The following is a 20,528-nucleotide window of genomic DNA, read 5'->3' on the forward strand; positions in this document are numbered from 1 at the left end:
CTCTTGAGCTAGCTTTGGGGAGAGAGGCCCATTACCACCCAAAATTGGAATTTTGAGCCTAGATATACCCAAGTCTCTCATATTCTATTGGGGAACGAGAATGTTTTCTTCCGTGCCCCAATGTGTGAAGAGAAATATGATTGGCGCTCTCCCCACATTGATTCTGGAACAGATGGTGGTCGCTTTATACATGTGAGTGAAAGTCTCACCTCTTAAGTACGGGCCAGAGAGGCCCAATACCACTTGGGGTGAGGTATGCCAATACCATCCAACAAATATAACGCTACAAAAACTGAAATCTCCCATCAACAGCAACCCTATATTAAAATGTTATGCAAACCTGTGGAAAGTCATGCGCGTGCACGATTAACTCCGGCGACTATTAACTCTGACAACCTTCCAACACTAATTCTGGCCGTCTCTTTGTTTCTCTCTTTCTTCAACCCTCTCTCTCTTGACCTCTCTCTTTTTCTATTTTTCCATGTTCTTTGACTAATGCGATCTTTTATGGCACAAAAAACACTCATTACAAACTTTAGTAAACAAAATATATGTTTTCGCCATTAATACTTCAGTATAATCCATCTCAAATTTGTTTATTTAACTATTAGTTACATGCAAGGATAATTTAGACAATTAACATTTTTAGAGGCTTATCAGTGATGAAAAACAAGCAGGATTACACTTATAAGTAATAGTAAACAAACGGCATTGAACTTATTAAGTGATAGCACTTAGTAAGTGAATATCACTTATTAAGTGCAAAAAAATCAAACACCCTCTTAGCGAGCTTTTTTCCTTCTTTTTTATTATATAGATTGTGTGAAGGATTAAAAAAAAAAAGTTGAAGTCAAATATGTAGGCCAAAAAAGACCTGACATTTATCTCACTTCAATAAAGACAATGATAAATTCATTGATAATTAACACCAATAATGATATATAATTATTATTTGTATTAATTTTATTTTCATTTGAAATGACATATTTTGACTGATACTTCAAAAGTATCTTGATACTTCAAAATATATTTTGATACTTCAAAAATATATAATGCTATGGCTAACCCGTACTTTTTAGATGAATGAACCAAATTGATCCAAATTGCACCACAATTATAAGCATTATTATTGATGTTTGTCTAATGTGTTATGTTATATCTATTCTAGCACTAGGCTTGTTTTGGGTTTTTAAGACCCACCCCCGAGCCAAACTTATCGTGTTATGTTATATCTATTCTAGTACTAGGCTTGCTTTGGGTTTTTAAGACCCATCCCCGAGCCAAACTTATCGCACACCCTCTTGCCACTCTGATGGGAGTGTTAATGTTTTTCATGTTTAAACTTGTTGTGTGAACATCATTCAAATTTTTACAGCTTTTGAATTCTTGTCACAGTAAATCAACTTCAATATCATTTAGGGCATTTAACGATTATTGTGAAGGGATTCATCCTTTGAAATGGTATATTATTATTATTATTATTATTATTATTATTATTATTATTATTATTATTATTATTATTATTATCATATGAAATGACATATTTTAACTGATACTTCAAAACTATGTTGATACTTCAAAATGCATCTTGATACTTCAAAAATATACATTACCTTGGCTAACCCTTCTTGTTTAGATGATTGAATCCCGTTGATCCAAATTAAACCACTACCGTAATATTTATAAGTAATATTATATAATAATAATAATTTAAATAATATATTTTGATACTTCAAAAATATATGATGTGCTGGCTAATCCGACTTGTTTAGATGATTAAATCTAGTTGATCCAAATTACACCAATACCGTAACATTTATAAGTAATATTATATAATTTTTTTATATTATACAATAATAATATATCATTGATATTGTAGTATTACACTAATAACTAATTTACCAGTTGGTTGTGCATCTACTCCAAAATCCAGAAGTCACAAGTTCGATTCACCATGGGTCAAAGACGTTATTGGAACAAAAGGATAAAGAGTCGAGTTCCAATTGAGATAGTGATCCGATATCGAATAATGAGAGTGATTCAAGTTTGAATTGTTTTGATGAGGAATCAACGGTGGCGAATGTCATCAAGGAAGCTATAAAATAAGCTCTTAAAGCAAGGGACTTGTGTTCTCTTCTTAGCCGCGGTTGTGGGACAGAAGGACAGTCATCCAGGATGTTGGGTTCTGAAGAGAGAAAGAGGTTTAACAACCCACAAATTATAATTTATCACATAAGGATAGAAACTGAGGTCAAGAAGAACATCAATCCAAATTTGCCTGATGTTAAATCCTTCCCTTTTTCTTGGTTTCTTGTTGAGTTATTTCTTTATTTGTTATGCAAAATTACAGATGGAGGTACCCGTTGATCCAAAATTTCAGCGGGAATTTGTGATGTTTTTTGTTTCCTCTTTTGGTGGTTTCTGCAAAGTACCCTAATTTTAGTAGTGAAAACTACGTAAATTAAAGTTTGACGATACAGAGATGACAATGCTTTCTGGTCGTTCCCGCGGTGGCAGTTCCGTTCCGTTTCCACGAGTCGTGTTGTGCACGGTCCGTGGCGTGTCCCAGGTCCTAACGGGTCAGGGATAACGAGACTGGTCGTGTTCTTAAATTTACTGGTCGTGTCGTTTCGCTTCAGGATCGACATGGCCTGTTGGCCTCCACTTCTTAAGGGTTAATACTTATACTCATTAGTCACTACATCTTTTCAAGTGGATGGTAGTTCTACTAGTCTGAAGCATTATAACTTTTATCTTATCATAACTTTTACTCTTTACTTTAGCATAGTAATATTAGTGAAGTGTGTTCATCTGCCTTCTTGTATATTGTTTTACTGGATAGAGCATATTAACCTATAATTGGGTATAGATACTCCAGCATGTGAGATATGTATCTATTAAATCTTCTTTACACACTCCAGCATGTGAGATATGTATCTATTAAATCTTCTAAAGAACTTGATTCAACTGGGGATAGACTTTCATACGCCAAAATTCTGCGAGGGTAATTTTGTCCGTCAAAATTTGGTTTATTATACACTGGATTAATAGTTGTGAAATGTTTGTTCTTTTCTCTTTTTTTTTTGCTCATGTAGCCCTTGCTTCCTTTGAAAATGCTACACCTGCTCAAGTCTGTTGAACTATATATGACAGAAAATCCGAAAAGTCAGGCTGGGACCCAACTGAGTTTTCGGCTGGATTTCGTCTCAAAAGTTTTGGGCATCCAAAGAGTTTTCAACAAAGAAACATTAAAATAAATAAGAACAAAATTAGTCAGTCCTAGTCGTATTAGGGACAACCATTACATTAGAAAACAGATCAACAATCATCACAAATCAAGCACAACAAATAAGTCTGAATTTTCTTCATAGCTGTATATACAACAATTAAGACAATTTCTCTGCATCATTTGTTAAGAAAGAAAACGTGTTCTTATTCAGGATGAATAATTTATACTCAGGACAGAAGATTATCATACAAATGCATAAGATTCTCGCACATAGGCGACAAATCTTACCCGATTTCTGCTTACTATTGTCTCCTCATTTCTTTGGCCATTGAAGTTGAGCTAGGCACTGGTTTAAGTTTGGGCAGATGGTTTCGCCTATTCGCCAAGCAGTCTGATTACCTTGCATGAGTTGAAGTAGGTCACAATAGTTTTTGTTAGTTCATCATAACTTAGCTATTTGTCTCAAAGTGCATCCGCCGCTAAAAGCGTGCTCCAATACGTCTTCCACCCGCTTCACGAGCAATATCTGTTGACAAAAACCCAATAATTAGAACTTCATAGGTTTCTCTTGATCACTCAAACATTCTAATATCTCATATCTACATGCTCTTTTTCCTCTACCACTTATTTGAAAACGTATGGATTAGTTTTGCAGGATCAACATCGTCAGTGGATTGTTGCTTTCATCGTCAATACGTTATTTACTTAGTTCGATAATGTATTGGTGAGGTTGCCCTCTATATCTATCAAAACACAGCAGTCACAGCTACCTCATAAACATTCATGTGATAATACTCTGACTTCCAACACACACCAACACCATAGTTCATCTAACTGAGCACTTGATGAAGGGTGTTTTTATTTTCCTTATGTCTAAATATGCATCTGAAAATGACTTGACTAAGGATAAAGTACTAATTTAAACAGAGTCGGATTACTATTCCTCAAGTCATACTCAAAGTAAGTTTGCCTAAATTAGGTATTCGAGTCAAACTGTCATATAAGTCAGAACTGGTGAATCAAGATTTGAAAGAGAAAACCAATGGTCCAAATCTTAACTCGGGCTGACCCAGACTGCAAGACAGATTTCAGACCTTTATCACAATATTATTTTCATTATTAGCACCGAAAATAATTGTTACAATCACTAGATAGAAACCGGGATACCTCTAGGCTGGAAAGAACAGCGGATGGTACTTCAACTAAATCTTTCAAGTTGCGCTCCGGTAGGATAACTCTTTTTATACTATAACGATGTGTCGCCAAGATCTGCAAATTAAGAAAGAAACAATTTAGAGCTTAGGGCCGAGCTTTTTCACGTTTCAACTGATATGACTGCACATTCCATTTTGAATGAAAAAAATGCAAACCATGGCCACGGTGTATGAAATTCATAATCCATACCCGGTAGATGTGATAAAACATTTGTAAATCGTCGGAGTCACCAATACTGATTATGGGACACGGTAGTCACTATTTAAGAGTGAGGGGGAAGCTTTGCCTCTTGAGCTAGCTTTGAGGAGAGAGGCCCATTACCACCCAAAAAATGGAATTTTGAGCCTAGTTATACCTTAGTCTCTCATAGTCTATTGGGGAACGAGAAGGTTTTCTTCCGTGTCCAATGTGTGAAGAGAAAGAGGATTGGCGTTATCCCCCACATTGATTGTGGGACGGATGGTGGTCGCTTTATACATGTGAAGGAAAGTCTCACCTCTTAAGTTACGGGCCAGAGAGGCCCAATATCACTTGGGGTGAGATAGGCCAATACCATCCAACACATATACTGAATGCCCCATCAACAGGTACCCTATATTAAAATGATACGCAAACCTGAGGAAAGTCGTGTGCGTGCACTAGAAACATACCTTATCCTTGATACCACCGACAGGTAAGACAAGCCCCCTAAGAGTCATCTCTGCAGTCATTGCTGTGTCTGATCTTACTCGTTGTTGAGTGAACAGAGAAACTAATGATGTTACCAAAGTTACACCTGCAGAAGGTCCATCCTTCGGTATGGCCCCTGCTGGAAAATGTATATGAATATCTTGTCCTTCCATCAAACTGATGTTCCCCGAAGCAACCAACTTAAGATCTGATGCTCCTGCTCTTACCTAATCATTTATAGAACAGTAAAGCCAAGATACTATGTGTTACATATTGTGAGAATGGTCAAACATTATGTAAGAGCATAATCACTATAGAACAATTAGCCAAGATTGATTTTGGTTGTAATTTGTGATTTTGTCATCTCATGCCAAACATGTCCTTAGTAGTTTTGCTAAAAATATTAAATTCAAGGGGGTAAGCTCAATTACTAATTACTGAAGGGGGTAAACTCAATTACTGATTAGTTTTGAGGGGGTAAGCCCAAAAAACCCTTAAATTTTTTATCAACTTTTTTTCTCTATAAATACAACTCTCTTTCTCTACAAACTCAAATCAATTTCATGTGTTGGATTATTTTAAGTTGAAGTTTTTTTAATGAATTTTAAGTTTTTAAATTAATGAGATATTTTTATTTATTTTGTTTTTGTTTTTACAAAAAAAAAAATCCCACCGTTGGATATGATCCAACGGTGGGATTTGCTCCCCAATGTGACCGTTCGGGAGCCCCAACGGTCCCTTGGGGAGTAGGGGCCGGCTCCTAATAAGGGGTCGACCCTTGTTTCCCTCAGTCCTCCGTCCGGGACCATTTCCACTCCAATGAGGAGGATGGGGTGTCCCGGGACCTTAATTTGAATTAAGAGCCCGGGACCGCTCCCCATTGGACTTGCTTTAAGAGCATCTCCAATGCAACACTCAATCTTAGAAACTCCGAGTGCCACTTAGGATTTTTAGAGTTTTTTCTTAAAAATCCTCTCCAATGCAACGCTTTATTTGGATCTCTAAGATGACGTGTCGAGGGTGGAATAGAGATATCTCAAGAGGACACTCTATTTCTAGAGTGTCCTCTTCAGATATCTTTAATTGTCCAACTCATCAATATTTGATTTTCAACCAATAGAAATCGAGACTTCTATATTTTCTAAAATAACTAGTTATTTATTTACAAAAATAACTATGTCACATAAGTAAAGGCTAAGATAAGTTTAGAGTTTTGCAATGGAGACAAAAAAAAATTGAGGGTCTCTATTTACGCCACCTAGGAGTGAGAATCTCAAATAGAACTTGACACATAGGATGAATAGAGATTTTTTTGAGTTTTGCATTGGAGATGCTCTAAGAAAGAAAACAATTATGGAGCATAGGGCCCAAGATTTTCACGTTTCAACATAAATGACTGCAAATTCCAGTTTGAGTGCAAAAATTGCACATTATGATTACAGTGCACGAAATTCATAATCCATACTACCAATAGATGTGATAAAACATCTGTAAACAGTCAGAGTTGTGAACCAAAACTATAAAAAAAAAAGATAATATGTGAATAACACTTGACATTTTTTTTTACTAGGGATGATTTTTTACTAGGGATGATTCAAATTTTTTTTTTTTTGTTAAAGGGGGATGATTCAAATGTAAGTAGTCAATATATAATTATAGAAAACAAATAGTCAAAGTATGTTGACAGAGGTTGAATAATGAAACAAAAATTGACCTAGTGGTATGAGAAGAGGTAAAACAAGGGTAAAAACTACATCCCTCAATTCGTGTGGAGTGCAACATAGAAGAAGGATGGAGGAGGTCAACAATGTTTTACTCATCAGTATTAGGTAAGCGAACACCTTCTCAAATCTTGGCCCCTCCTTTGAGCAAAATCCAATTAGAAGAAATAGAAAAAGACCTAAAACAAAACTAGTCACAATGAGCCCAACTCCTACTTTGAATGCCATACTAGTCAGAGGAATCTTTCCTTCACGAAAAATAATCGCTTCAAGAACCATTAATCCCATTAATCCAATTGGGCAAATAAGAGCGACAAGAGATATTTTTACTTTATTTTTTAGGTTTCGGACTTGTTCAGTTTGGTCCAAATCATGAGGTGCAGTAGTTGTCGATTGAACTGAAATTGCCACCGACTTGTTCTCCATTACTAGCAATGTGTAGTATGTTGTTGTATCTGTACAAAGAAAAAAAAATTAATCTAACAGATATAAATAAACCCAATTTTAGTAATGGAACCAAGTTTAGTAATATGCACGGTTGGAGAAAATATTAGGAACTTCATTATTGGCTTATTCTGAACAAAACCCAATTTTACTCTTTGCAATTAGGGTTTCAGTATTTATGTGAGGGGGGAAAAAAAGAAATAAAATCGACTCACCTAGATGATAGGAGAATTGTCCAAAGGATGAGGAAGGAAGTTTTGAAGAGACAAGTTAATAGAAAGGGGAATATTCCTTACATTAGTTGTTTCCTTTTACAGTAGAGATGGAAAGGGGAATATTGTAGAAAGAGAGAGGAAGGCATGGGATAATAGGGTTGTTTTGCGAAACGGTTATACATAAGTACCGGATTTTGCGAAAGGGATGTGACCTTTTATTGTTTTGCAAAAGGGTCGTGGACTAGTGTTGACCAGTTAAGTTCTAACACCCTTAATCTAATTCCATTACTTAAAAATTACATTGTTACATTTAAGAAATTTATTCGATTTTGACACTAAATTCGCAAAGGTGAAAAATAAGACATCGACCTTAAAAAAAATTATTTTTCTAGATTTTTTAGCATTACACATTTAAATAATGAATTTCATAATCTAATACACGATGAATAAATGATATAATCAAAATATCATTTATGAGAAATATAAAAAAAAGAAGCAAAATTTCAACTGCGGCATAAACAAGAGAGAAAAAAAATTTAAAAGCACATGAATATAAATTTAAACTTTATTCTGTCTACTCAATTTAAAGAGTTAGAAAGTAAAAGGAATTTAAGAAGTGTGATGAGGATTCGTAAAAAAAAAAAAAAAAAAGAATTAAAAAAAAAAAAAAAAAGACCAAAAAACTGACAAAAAAACCCTAAGCTCTTCTCTTGTCGGCACAATCTCTTTGTAAAACTCAAGCGACAACAACTCTTTCAATTTCCGATGAAAATCGAAGGTGGAAGAAAGAAAAAAAGAAGAAGATGAATAATGTTAACTATTCATATAATGTGATGTTAAATTTAACATTTATTAAACGGTCAATGTTAGTCCACGACCCCTGGGCAAAATAACAAATAGTAATGTCCCTTTTGCAAAACCCGGTACTTATCTGCGCCCCTTTTGCAAAATAACCCGGGATAATATCATATAGATTCATGGAGTTCTTCTTCTATAACCATTACATTAGAAATAACAGATCAACAATCATCACAAATCAAGCAGAACAAATAAGTCTGAATTTTCTCCATACCTGTATATACAACAATTAAGACAATTTCTCTGCATCATTTGTTAAGAAAGAAAATGTGTTCTTATTCAGGATGAATAATTTATACTCAGGACAGAAGATTATCATACAAATGTATAAGATTCTCGCATATAGGCGACAAATCTTACCCGATTTCTGCTTACTATTGTCTCCTCATTTATTTGGCCATTGAAGTTGAGCTAGGCACTGGCTTAAGTTTGGGCAGATGGTTTCGCCTATTCGCCAAGCAGTCTGATTACCTTGCATGAGTTGAAGTAGGTCACAATAGTTTTTGTTAGTTCATCATAACTTAGCTATTTGTCTCAAAGTGCATCCGCCGCTAAAAGCGTGCTCCAATACGTCCTCCACCCGCTTCACGAGCAATATCTGTTGACAAAAACCCAATAATTAGAACTTCATAGGTTTCTCTTGATCACTCAAACATTCTAATATCTCATATCTACATGCTCTTTTTCCTCTACCACTTATTTGAAAACGTATGGATTAGTTTTGCAGGATCAACATCGTCAGTGGATTGTTGCTTTCATCGTCAATACGTTATTTACTTAGTTCGATAATGTATTGGTGAGGTTGCCCTCTATATCTATCAAAACACAGCAGTCACAGCTACCACATAAACATTCATGTGATAATACTCTGACTTCCAACACACACCAACACCATAGTTCATCTAACTGAGCACTTGATGAAGGGTGTTTTTATTTTCCTTATGTCTAAATATGCATCTGAAAATGACTTGACTAAGGATAAAGTACTAATTTAAACAGAGTCGGATTACTATTCCTCAAGTCATACTCAAAGTAAGTTTGCCTAAATTGGGTATTCGAGTCAAACTGTCACATAAGTCAGAACTGGTGAATGAAGATTTGAAAGAGAAAACCAATGGTCCAAATCTTAACTCAGGCTGACCCAGACTGCGAGACAGATTTCAGATCATTATCAAAATATTATTTTCATTATTAGCACCGAAAATAATTGTTACAATCTCTAGATAGAAACCGAAATACCTCTAGGCTGGAAAGAACAGCTGATGGTACTTCAACCAAATCTTTCAAGTTGCGCTCCGGTAGGATAACTCTTTTTATACCATAACGATGTGCGGCCAAGATCTGCAAATTAAGAAAGAAACAATTTAGAGCTTAGGGCCGAGCTTTTTCACGTTTCAACAGATATGAGTGCACATTCCGGTTTGAATGAAAAAATGCAAACCATGGCCATGGTGAATGAAATTCATAATCCATACCCAGTAGATGTGATAAAACATCTATAAATCGTCGGAGTCACCAATACTGATTATGGGACACGGTAGTCACTATTTAAGAGTGAGGGGGAAGCTTTGCCTCTTGAGCTAGCTTTGCCTCTTGAGCTAGCTTTGAGGAGAGAGGCCCATTACCACCCAAAAAATGGAATTTTGAGCCTAGATATACCCAAGTCTCTCATAGTCTATTGGGGAACGAGAAGGTTTTCTTCCGTGTCCAATGTGTGAAGAGAAAGAGGATTGGCGTTATCCCCCACATTGATTGTGGGACAGATGGTGGTCGCTTTATACATGTGAAATAAGTCTCACCTCTTAAGTTACGAGCCAGAGAGGCCCAATACCACTTGGGGTGAGATAGGCCAATACCATCGAACACATATCACACTAAAGAAAACTGAAATGCCCCATCAACAGGTACCCTATATTAAAATGTTACGCAAACCTGTGGAAAGTCGTGCGCGTGCACTAGAAACATACCTTATCCTTGATACCACCGACAGGTAAGACGAGGCCCCTAAGAGTCATCTCTCCAGTCATTGCTGTGTCTGATCTTACTCGTTGTTGAGTGAACAGAGAAACTAATGATGTTACCAAAGTTACACCTGCAGAAGGTCCATCCTTCGGTACGGCCCCTGCTGGAAAATGTATATGAATATCTTGTCCTTCCATCAAACTGATGTTCCCCGAAGCTACCAACTTAAGATCTGATGCTCTTGCTCTTACCTAATCATTTATAGAAGAGTAAAGCCAAGATACTATGTGTTACATATTGTGAGAATGGTCAAGCATTATGCAAGAGCATAATCAGTACAGAAATTTTGGCACATGATTATTGTTATATTTTGACTATGGACCAGAGCATTTGAAGATATAGACAGACGTGTGGTGTCAACCCTCGAATTTATTATAAGTTAAAAAGTTCTTTGGGTGCCAAAATGGCCATCCAGGTGCCTGAGACAGATGGGACGAAGGGCGAGTAAGGCTGCATGAGGACTGAACATGAAGGGCTGGAGGCTTCCCATGAGATGACAAGATCAGGGCATGTGCTAGCCGAGAGTGGCTCCTATGTTTCATTCCAATGATGAAATCGTGTTTTCAGGGTATGTAATATGCATGGGTGTGGAATAGTAGACATAACTCGAATTTTTGAGTTTGCACTTGTGGGATATGTAAGTGGTGACCCGATATTTTAATCTAAGAGTACAAGACATAAACATAAAGGTGTGTGTTCGGACTAAATAGACAAGAGACATTTTACGTACTTGTTGCTTAATGAATGTATGACTAGCATATAACGATGATGTATTTCAAAAAAGAAATAAATAAACATACACAAAAAAGCCTGGTTAACGCTCAAATACTAGAGCTTCATAGATTACATAGGAAAACTAATATATAACATATAAAAAAGACTAAGAAACTTACCCATGTGAGTGCTATTTGTGCTGATTCCTTAATAACATCACCGAGTTGGCCAGTGAGATGCAATTCACCTTTCCCCACCATTGTCGAAGCTTCAACAAACTGAACCTCCCCACCGAAGGTGGTCCACACAAGCCCAACTGCTACACCAGGAGTTGTCACTCGTTCTGCAGTTTCTCTATCGTCAAATCTTGGAGGCTGCATTTCAAGGTTAATAATCATTTATCATATCACTATATCAGTCAGGAAAAATGAGAAAGTGAACCTCATAATCACTAATTTAACTCGACTAACTTATGTCAGAACAGACACAAATAGGCTAAATTCTAGGCATCTAGACATATTTCTTAAATATCCACCTTTTTACAAGTTTATGTATGCCGCACATGATTATTATCAATGAACAGTCTATAAGTATAGTAAGCACCGAGGCTTCCTTCAAGAACCAAACTTCAAACAGAAGATATCTAATCAAGAAAATAAGGATAAGACGAATTTATTACCCCTAGTACTTTTTCCAGCATTGCCTCGTCAACAACCAAAGTTGATGAATTCCTGAAAGCATTTGATATCTCATGATTATTAACATCCATTGGAATGACTTCCATCTCAACTTCAGCCCCTTCCGCAATTCTGCTTTCCATTGATGTAGACATTTGGTGAACACCATTGCCGAGCGAGAGAGCATCTTCTTGCTCAGCAACTCTAACCGCAGCTGCACGGGCCAAAGCAGCTAAGTTCCTCTCCAGATTTCTTACACCAGCCTCTCTTGTATATTTCTCAATTACAAGTTTTACCATGCTCTGCAACACACACACCCATACAAATACGGATACGCTATTACAATATGAACATTTTAAAATAAAGACAAAAAATAATAGCATTACCTCGGGAATCTGAAGAAATTCAGATCTCAATCCATGCTGATCAAGAACTCTTGGTATTAAATGCTGCATGGCTATTCTTAGCTTTTCTTCCGGTGTATACCCAGGTAGCTCAATCACTTCCATTCGATCTAGTAATGGTGGAGGAATGGGTTGCATACGGTTCGCAGTTGCAACAAAGATCACATTTGAAAGGTCGAATGGAACATTCAGATAGCTGGTCATCAGTTAGGGAATTCCGCTCAAATATTGTCACTCTATTAAAACGAAATTTGTTTAATAGAAATGACCTTCTCCATACATTATTACGGGAGTGAAGACTGTAGGATCATACTTGGATGTTCTTTTAAACTTCTATGCAAATTGAACTTGATTCAAATAAAGCTACATTATCAAGAATCACTAACAGAAACAAAAAAAAGATATGATATGCATAGTATATCATCCTCAAAATACTGCTACGAAGAATAGAAGATATACTATTTCGGGACACAACCAAGAGAATCTGGAATATCTGAAATGCAACTTATGCAAATCAAGCATGATTAAAATATAGCTAGATCATCAAAAATGACTACAAGAACAAAAAAACTGCAAGCGCAGCATATGACCCACAAAATACTGCTATGTGGAACAGAATCAACAGATATTCGATTTACAGATACAACCAAAAAAATCTGGGAGATATGATATGCAACTAGATGAACAATCAACATGACCTTATTAATAGTTAATTACTAGTAGTTAACCTAAGTTTACCTTGCTAACTACTTTTCGATTCTTATTACTATAAAAATGACATTTTAAAATTACTTTTGGGAGTTAGATACTAAAGAACAGCTTCCGAGTTCCTGGAAGTAAACTTAAAGCTCGCCAAACAAAAATCAATGATGAAAATAGATGTGTAAAGCAGATGAGACTGTCTAAAAATAGATATACTAGAACTTATTGCGTAACAAATTGGATACTGATCATTGAAGGTTTTGTTCTGTTCCGGGTCAAGAACCTCCAAAAGGGCTGAAGAAGGATCCCCACGAACATCAGAACCAGTCTTGTCAATCTCATCAAGTAGCATCACTGGATTTTTAACAGCCACTCGCTACAAAATAAAATATGAAAGAGCATGTTAATTTTATATGCATATTGAACTCGGAATCAAGAAAAACAATTCGTTTTTACTACTGCCAAAGCCAAGACAATTTACTCATGAACATTGCAATGTCATGTCCTCCAATCCAGTATACGTTATTTCCCTTTTATTTCCCCTCTACAATTCAAATGCTTCTGGGTTAGGAAGGAATACTTCAAATCGATGTATAAGTAACATAAACCATGTATCACATTTAGATAACTAAGCGATCAAGCTACTGATAACGGCTTGTAGTTGTAGGTGGGATCTTTTTTTCGAAAAGCAAGATATTGTAGAAAGAGACTTATAGGTAAAGAGTAAATACAGGAAGAACAATGAAGAAGTATAAGATCATGGATGAGACCCCTAAAAGATCAAAACCTATCTTCTCAAGAAGAAAGCATCCCAGTTGAGAGTGCGATGCCTAACACCCGCCATCTCTTTATCTAGCCACAATGAGGGAAATCACTCCACATGCTACATCAACTGAAGATAGTTGGTAATTATTAAATTCATATGTAACAACAGGAAAACATCTTGACAGTTGACAATCCAGGAGCCACCAGAACCATCTACAATGTTCTTATGCTAAGCATAAAGCTGTAAACATGAAAGATCTGAACAACCCATAGACTTACTAGATTTCAGAACTACCAGGCACTTCTAAATCTAATGCACCCATTCTAGGACATTTTGAATCCTGATTTCTGAGATCTGAGTCAAGTATGCTTAAACAGTAAATACTCCTATAACAGGTCTAAACTCTAAAGTAAGAAGTAATAGCTGATAATAATAAAGAGAAAACAAGGTTTTAACCTTTAGCCCTTCAATTAGACGCCCTGGCATACTCCCTATGTATGTCCTCCTATGTCCTCGAATATCAGCTTCATCCTTAACACCACCAAGAGATATTCGTATGAATTTTCTTCCAAGAGCAGCAGCAATGGATGACGCCAAAGATGTTTTCCCAACTCCTGGTGGGCCCACGAAACATAGAATAGGACCTCTTGCATCGGGTTTTAACTGCCCACCAGTTGATTAAATCAGATGCAAGAAATATTTTTAATTTGATAGTTGGATCATGAGAGAAATTTGAAGATCACAGGAATTAGAGAGGGCAACCTTGCGAACTGCCAGATATTCAATAATCCGTTGTTTGACTTTGTCTAAACCATAATGGTCACTGTCAAGACAGGCTTTTGCAGCTTTTAGGTTCAGTTCACGTTCCTCACTAGCATTCTGCCAAGGCATATCAGCAAGAAGTTCCAGGTAAGCACGCGAACTACTATATCCAGGTTGCTGAGGTTGCATTTTTTTCAGTCTCCTGAGCACAGATGTAACGTAGCATATCAGGACAACTTTATAGGAACTGTATTCAGAAGGCAATTTGAATCTAAGCACATAAAATTAAAGCCTGAAATTGGTAAATACTCCATTATTTTGATAACCATGTACTCGTAAACAGGTATCCGTATGAAGTTATACGAACACATGTTTCAAGGAAGCAAAGGGCTGAAGCATCATGCACGCCCTTTTCTATTCAAACAGGTTAAAGATTTTTGAGAACCATTCCAGTATGTATCCGGGTAGAGGCATTATAACTAACTTACATTATTATATACAGAAAATAAGAAAACTCAATGTAAAGATCAATTTTCACATACAAAAGCATAACTGTGCACATAATATGATCTTTTCTGCATTTAAGCTATCATTCGTATTGCATAACTACATTATTACTAAGGCATACCGTAATTCCCTTTGTGCATGCTTCCACACATTTGGAGGCATTCCAGCACTTTGCATCTTTCTTTCCAAGGCAGCCATATCATCTTCATCGTCATCATTGTCACCAAGCTCCTCTTTTATAGCCCTCATCTGTAATTAATAAGAGGAAAATTTGTTAGAGGTGTCAGCCACTCGCGGTTTAGGATATTTATCTTGCAAGCCATCCAAATGTAGATTTTGTACAAAATGGAGAGAAAATGTATTTTCAAGAGTGTTTGTCGAATATATCATTTATGCACTCCTCACTGTACATAACTACATATCATATAATCGTTCATGTGTTTATCATTTTTTTTCAGAATGAAAAGGTAAGGGTCCTAGTCTAGATCGTAATGCTAATCAATGTCATACAAGTATGGAAGGACACCTTTTGCCTAACAAAAAGAAGTATTGAAAGAGCTCAATGAGCATCTGATGCAAACTCGTTTGCGGAACCTTTAATGGACGTTAATGGTCGATGAAAATAACTAAACAAAACTCTAATTAATAATAAGATAAACTTAATGCTTGCTGACGCCTAGTTAACAAATACACCTTTATCTCGCTCAACTTCTAATGCCTCTAATGGATTCAGCCAACCCTCTTTATAAGGCTAGCCTAAAGCATGTAAAAGAAATAAAGGAGAAGCTTATCTAAAAGAAACCCCAAAAGAAAAGGAAAGTCAATTTAGTCCTACTCCCCAAAAAATAGGATTCCTATCTTAAAAGAGTATTAGATAATTTACAAAACAAAATAGAAATTAGATTCTGTCAGGAGTTTCTAGAGGGTCGGCCAAAAGGGGAGTGCTCCTAAAAGCATGAATCCCCTTCTTCGTTGACATGTTAGATTCTAGGCACTTCAAGTCTTCAACATTCTAACCATTTAGAAGAGTTTATGAAGCATAACCTATAAGCAAACATTACAAAAGTGAACAACCAGTAAAAGATCAACTCATTAAATACATCTTTAAATCTTATTAACCAAAGTTGAACATGTAAAACAAAGATATATGAGAAATTTAAGGGAACATGGAGAAATTATAAAAAGACTGGACCTAAGATACTTGACTTATGTTGTTTTTGTCCAAATATGGCAAGCAGGTACTTTCCATATTTAAACTGAAGCACCACAAATATTAACAATTTCAAAGAAACTCATAATGTGAATTCTAGGAATGCAAGGTTAATCCCAGCAGATAACATTGACCAAATGACACTGTTTTCCAACAACTTGTTTCTCATCTGAATTTGTTCTAAAAAAAAGTTGGTTTTGTTTTATTTTGTATAGGTAGTGGCAATACTCATCGATTTGGAAGAGAAGGGGTTTTATAAAAAGCAAACCTGCTGACGTAGAAGAAATTCCTTCTGTGATTTTGACAGATGTCCTTCAACCTTTTGTGTTATTTTCTCAGCTACACGGATTGACTGTCATAAGATAGCAAAAAAACTGTCTCTAAATATTTCATAGGGACAGGGACATAAAAATGATCACTATACACTCATAACCGATTGAAATATCAACTAATACTTTACCTGTAAATGTCTATCAACTAACTCGGTAGCTTTAGAAAGCCTTACTTTCAAATCAACCGAATCAAGCATAGATAGCTGCTCATCAAAGCTCATCTCAAAGCTGGCAACAAATATATCAGCTAGCCTGTGTACAGGAACAGTTTCTAGAAGAACTTTTGTCCTTCCGGCTATTTTCTGCTTCTGTGAAAATAATAAATTAAAGTTTGAAGTCAGAATATGGGTAATAAATCAGTGCACACATGACAGAACATTAGACACCAATTCGACTTGAATGAATTATCATCAACATTAGAAAGTAAACACTATGAATGACAAACAAGTTATACACTAGCAGCAGCCGTTTTGTTAGAAAATAGTCAAGATGATTCAAACCCTTTTCATCTTGTTATTCTTTTGTACCTAATATTGCAAAGACATCTCCATTGGTCTAAATTCCAATTATATTATCTTTGCATCAAGATTTTATTCTTGTTTTGAAATTATTTTTCAGTTTTAATGTAGCAATGACATTTTCTTTTCTTTTCCTGTTATCAACTTGCTCACTTGAATTTCCCAAATTAGGTTCTTTGAGATTGATGTACACTTCCTGTTGTCAACTTACTCCCAGAGACTGTGGCTGGACAATTCCAAAACTAAGAAGATGGATAAGAACATTCAATAAATTGATGAGAATCAATTATAAAATTAATCAACTCCAATAGACCCTATAAACCAAATTGTTCATGTAATAGCTCTTATGACAAGCTCTAATATCTTGGACTGCATCAGCTAAAATATGAAAGAGAAACAAACGGAACTAATCATAATTTAGTGACCAGAGAAAAATATTAAGCATAAAAAAAGTATGGACCAATGGATGGACGGAAATACTTAAATATAATAGTCATAATGTCACTGTAATCCTCAGGCTTGCGCACCTATGTAACATATGCGACTCATGGAGTCCACTTCTTCGTTACCATCACACTAAAAAGTGCAAATAAGGAATTGTCTCTCTCCCAGACAAAATGGTAACTGTTATCAACTTAGCGCACATAAATATTCCGTTTCTCGAACTTATCGTGTTGTAAGTTTAGTCAAAACCAGTGACTCATTGATCATAGTACCACGCATAAGAAGTCACAGAGGAAGAGAGCAGATCGATAAGAAAATCAATCAGTAACGAGTATAAAATTCGAAGTAAGATGATGAGAAACCGGATGCCGCCTATGAGTATGCATAAACTGGTACTCCCTAAAAGTTACAAAAGACCCTTGAATGCTTAATGGTAAGAAGAAGTTTGTTTCATAATTACAAGTTTACAACATTTCACTTGTGTATGCTTCTTTTCAAGCATTTAAAGGATCTGAGAGTATCGAAATAAGAATTTTAAGTTAAATCTAACCTGCTCAAGAACAGATATCAGCTCTGTGGCAGTGGCTTTGAATTGGTGAGATAATGACATCACGTCTGGGTCTTGCACTGCTTGCTCCAACTCTAATTAAAATTAAAGAAGTAAAGCATCTCAAAATGTAAATGAGAACATTAAGTTCAGGCTCCAATAGTTATGCACTAATATTGGGGAAAAATGTGCAAGTAGTATGCTTTGATAGTGCTTAGTTAAGACATTAAGTGTTATTACAGGAAACAATTTTGTAGTTAAATTTGGCAATAAAATGGTGTGATAATTTGTTATTTTTAATGCATATTTCTATTTGTGGTTTCCCTTCTTTCCGGTTTTCATCATTTCTATGAAATTGAGGGTTTAGTTTGAGAATTATGTGACATAACATAAACTTTTGTGTTTTAAAGTAAAAATATCTGATAGACTTATTTAGCACTAAGAACTTGATTAACTTTTCAAATTGCTGAAACATTTCAGCATAAAACCCAAGAACTTGTGACTTACAAAGTCAATGTCTTATGTGTAAGACACGAAATTGGTAGTTAAACTTGAAAGAAAAACCGATAGAAAAGATTGTTTCCATAAAAGAACGAATACTACTTACCGGATTTTGTCATATCAAGGCGAGAGACTTTAGCAGTATAGTACATTCCTCTCACACTAAGTTCTTGGACACTGAATCTACACAAACCTTCCAGTACAACAATATACGTGACCTTTCCACTTGGTTTCTCAACTCCTCTTGAGAGATGTAAAGCTCTAGCAGCAACTCCCCTGAAACAAAGACCATATGTAATGAAACACTACTAGCTGCATACTCATAACATACCAAAGGGTCATCCAGATGGTCAAGGGAAAAAGAAAAACAGATGGAACAAGAAAAAACTGCACATATCATTATACACCATTTATAAGCCAGCCAGACCCGACCGACTTGAACCAAACCTAATTGGACACAAGCTTCGTTGTCTCGGCTCTGGTTGAAATTAAATTGGTTGGGAGTTGACTAATGGTCACCCTTACCTTGTATGCCATTGAATTGATTCTTGCTGATTTTTCCCATCCACCTTATGAGAATCTGCAGTCGCTAAAGGTACTTTTGTGATTTTCTCCCCAGAATCAGTGGCAACACCTTCAATACCAGACAAAGTTATTTCTTTTTTAGGCAGGATATCGGACACCTGAGCTACAAATTTAGTAAATGTTAAGTTGGATACTTGATAGCAATTTTTTGAAAGAAACAATTCACCTGAAGATAACATCGGACTCACTGATGTAGCTTCACTGGCATCCCTAAGCGGAAGCACACCGATAAGCCCCTTCTCTTCCCTCTGCCATAATTCTTGCTCCACCAATTTTACACTACAGAATCACAGACACAAATACTAACTTTTAGAAGATTTCAATTACTTTTCCAGAGAACACCCTTTAAGTAATTCTTGACTACTAATCTACCAACTCCACAAGTAAATTATTTTTAATGTTCTACTAATACGAACAAGTCAACTCTTATTCCTAATTGAAAATCAATAAAGCTATTATAATTCAACAATCCAACTAATGAAAACCCAAAAATGAAGGGTTTTGAACCATACATAAAATTAGCTCAAAAATCCAAAACCTAAATCGAACACACATCACGAACTATCCAAGAAAAATTGCAAAAGATTCATAACCCAATTGCATAAAAATAAAGAACACCATATAAACAAAATTCTAAGTATTTGAGCTCCCAAAATGTCGGTACCAACCACCAATTCCCCAAAACCAAAAGAACTAGACAAAATTTCCTAAAATCCAATAACAAAACTCGCACTTTTCTAGGGATTTCAAGTTACGAAAACAATAAAATCCCAAATTTCATCAAGTCTTGATCAATTGACCGAAATAGGGTAAAAAAAAAAAAAAAAGAGTACCTGCTTGGTGAAGTACATCGAATTCGAATAATCGCACCAGGCAATAAAACCTGATTCCTAAATGGAAGAATCGCTAATCGACTCGGTAATTCAACGGAGTCCGCCATGTCTACAACAGTAGCTAGGAGAAAATTAAGTTTTTTTTAGAGAGAGAAAGTGAACAGAAGAAGAAGAAGTTTCGGTGGACATCGAAATTCAATCATTTAATTGGAAACGGCTTTTATAGATTTCGTTTTTTTTCTTCTGATAATTCACTTAACTTGATTTTTGTCTCTTAACCGTTGATTTCCAGATAAGGTCACAATTCTGTCCTTCCATTAAAATCACGTTAATGGTTGGACATATAAGTAAAGTGGGTCCCTATAGTGGTTATATGCGATTGCCACGTAAGCGAGTAGATAAAGAAGAGGAAGGATGGGAATAGTGCCACGTAATCATCTCTCTTGGACCAACAAAACTCAAATAGACCAATCCGAATTGATGGGCTCTAGTGACTTCATTTTCGTGATATTGTATATATTAGAGCAAATGTGGAAGATAAGTTTGATGGTTTGTATTTTATTGAGAATTCTATACACTACAAAAAATGATCACATTTAGAAAGTTTGTTTATAACTCAATATGATAGAATTGTTATATTTGTAATCTTTGAT

General features: G+C 35.7%; 2 protein-coding genes and 1 long non-coding RNA gene across 4 annotated transcripts in view; 1 reads left to right on the plus strand and 2 right to left on the minus strand.

Moving 5' to 3' along the window:
* Positions 1-20,528, plus strand: part of LOC147536782 (uncharacterized) — a 65,824-nt gene that overhangs the window by 36,059 nt on the left and 9,237 nt on the right. The gene's annotated exons all lie outside the window — the stretch shown is intronic.
* Positions 3,262-5,335, minus strand: LOC147536784 (lon protease homolog 2, peroxisomal-like). The gene is made up of 3 exons (XM_086640765.1): positions 5,095-5,335; positions 4,397-4,498; positions 3,262-3,755 (listed from the first exon to the last, which is right to left on the minus strand). The coding sequence occupies exons 1-3, from the start codon at positions 5,284-5,286 to the stop codon at positions 3,672-3,674; spliced, it is 378 nt and encodes a 125-aa protein (XP_086496891.1). The 5' UTR covers positions 5,287-5,335; the 3' UTR covers positions 3,262-3,671.
* LON2 (lon protease 2) lies at positions 8,530-20,065 on the minus strand. Of its 2 annotated transcripts, none has more exons than XM_086640763.1 (17): positions 19,876-20,065; positions 19,231-19,321; positions 18,983-19,140; positions 18,564-18,733; positions 17,960-18,051; positions 16,576-16,755; positions 16,384-16,467; positions 15,027-15,154; positions 14,399-14,600; positions 14,093-14,299; positions 13,116-13,246; positions 12,151-12,364; positions 11,767-12,066; positions 11,267-11,461; positions 10,319-10,564; positions 9,591-9,692; positions 8,530-8,949 (listed from the first exon to the last, which is right to left on the minus strand). In XM_086640763.1, the coding sequence occupies exons 1-17, from the start codon at positions 19,980-19,982 to the stop codon at positions 8,866-8,868; spliced, it is 2,691 nt and encodes an 896-aa protein (XP_086496889.1). In that variant the 5' UTR covers positions 19,983-20,065; the 3' UTR covers positions 8,530-8,865. The 2 variants fall into 2 exon arrangements, with proteins under 2 accessions (XP_086496889.1, XP_086496890.1); XM_086640764.1 differs by having other exon boundaries at positions 18,983-19,091; positions 19,209-19,321.

The sequence above is a fragment of the Eschscholzia californica genome, unplaced genomic scaffold (assembly GCF_041429995.1).
Source record: "Eschscholzia californica isolate CP2 unplaced genomic scaffold, dmEscCali1.0.p SCAF_5, whole genome shotgun sequence".
Lineage (NCBI taxonomy): Eukaryota > Viridiplantae > Streptophyta > Magnoliopsida > Ranunculales > Papaveraceae > Eschscholzia > Eschscholzia californica.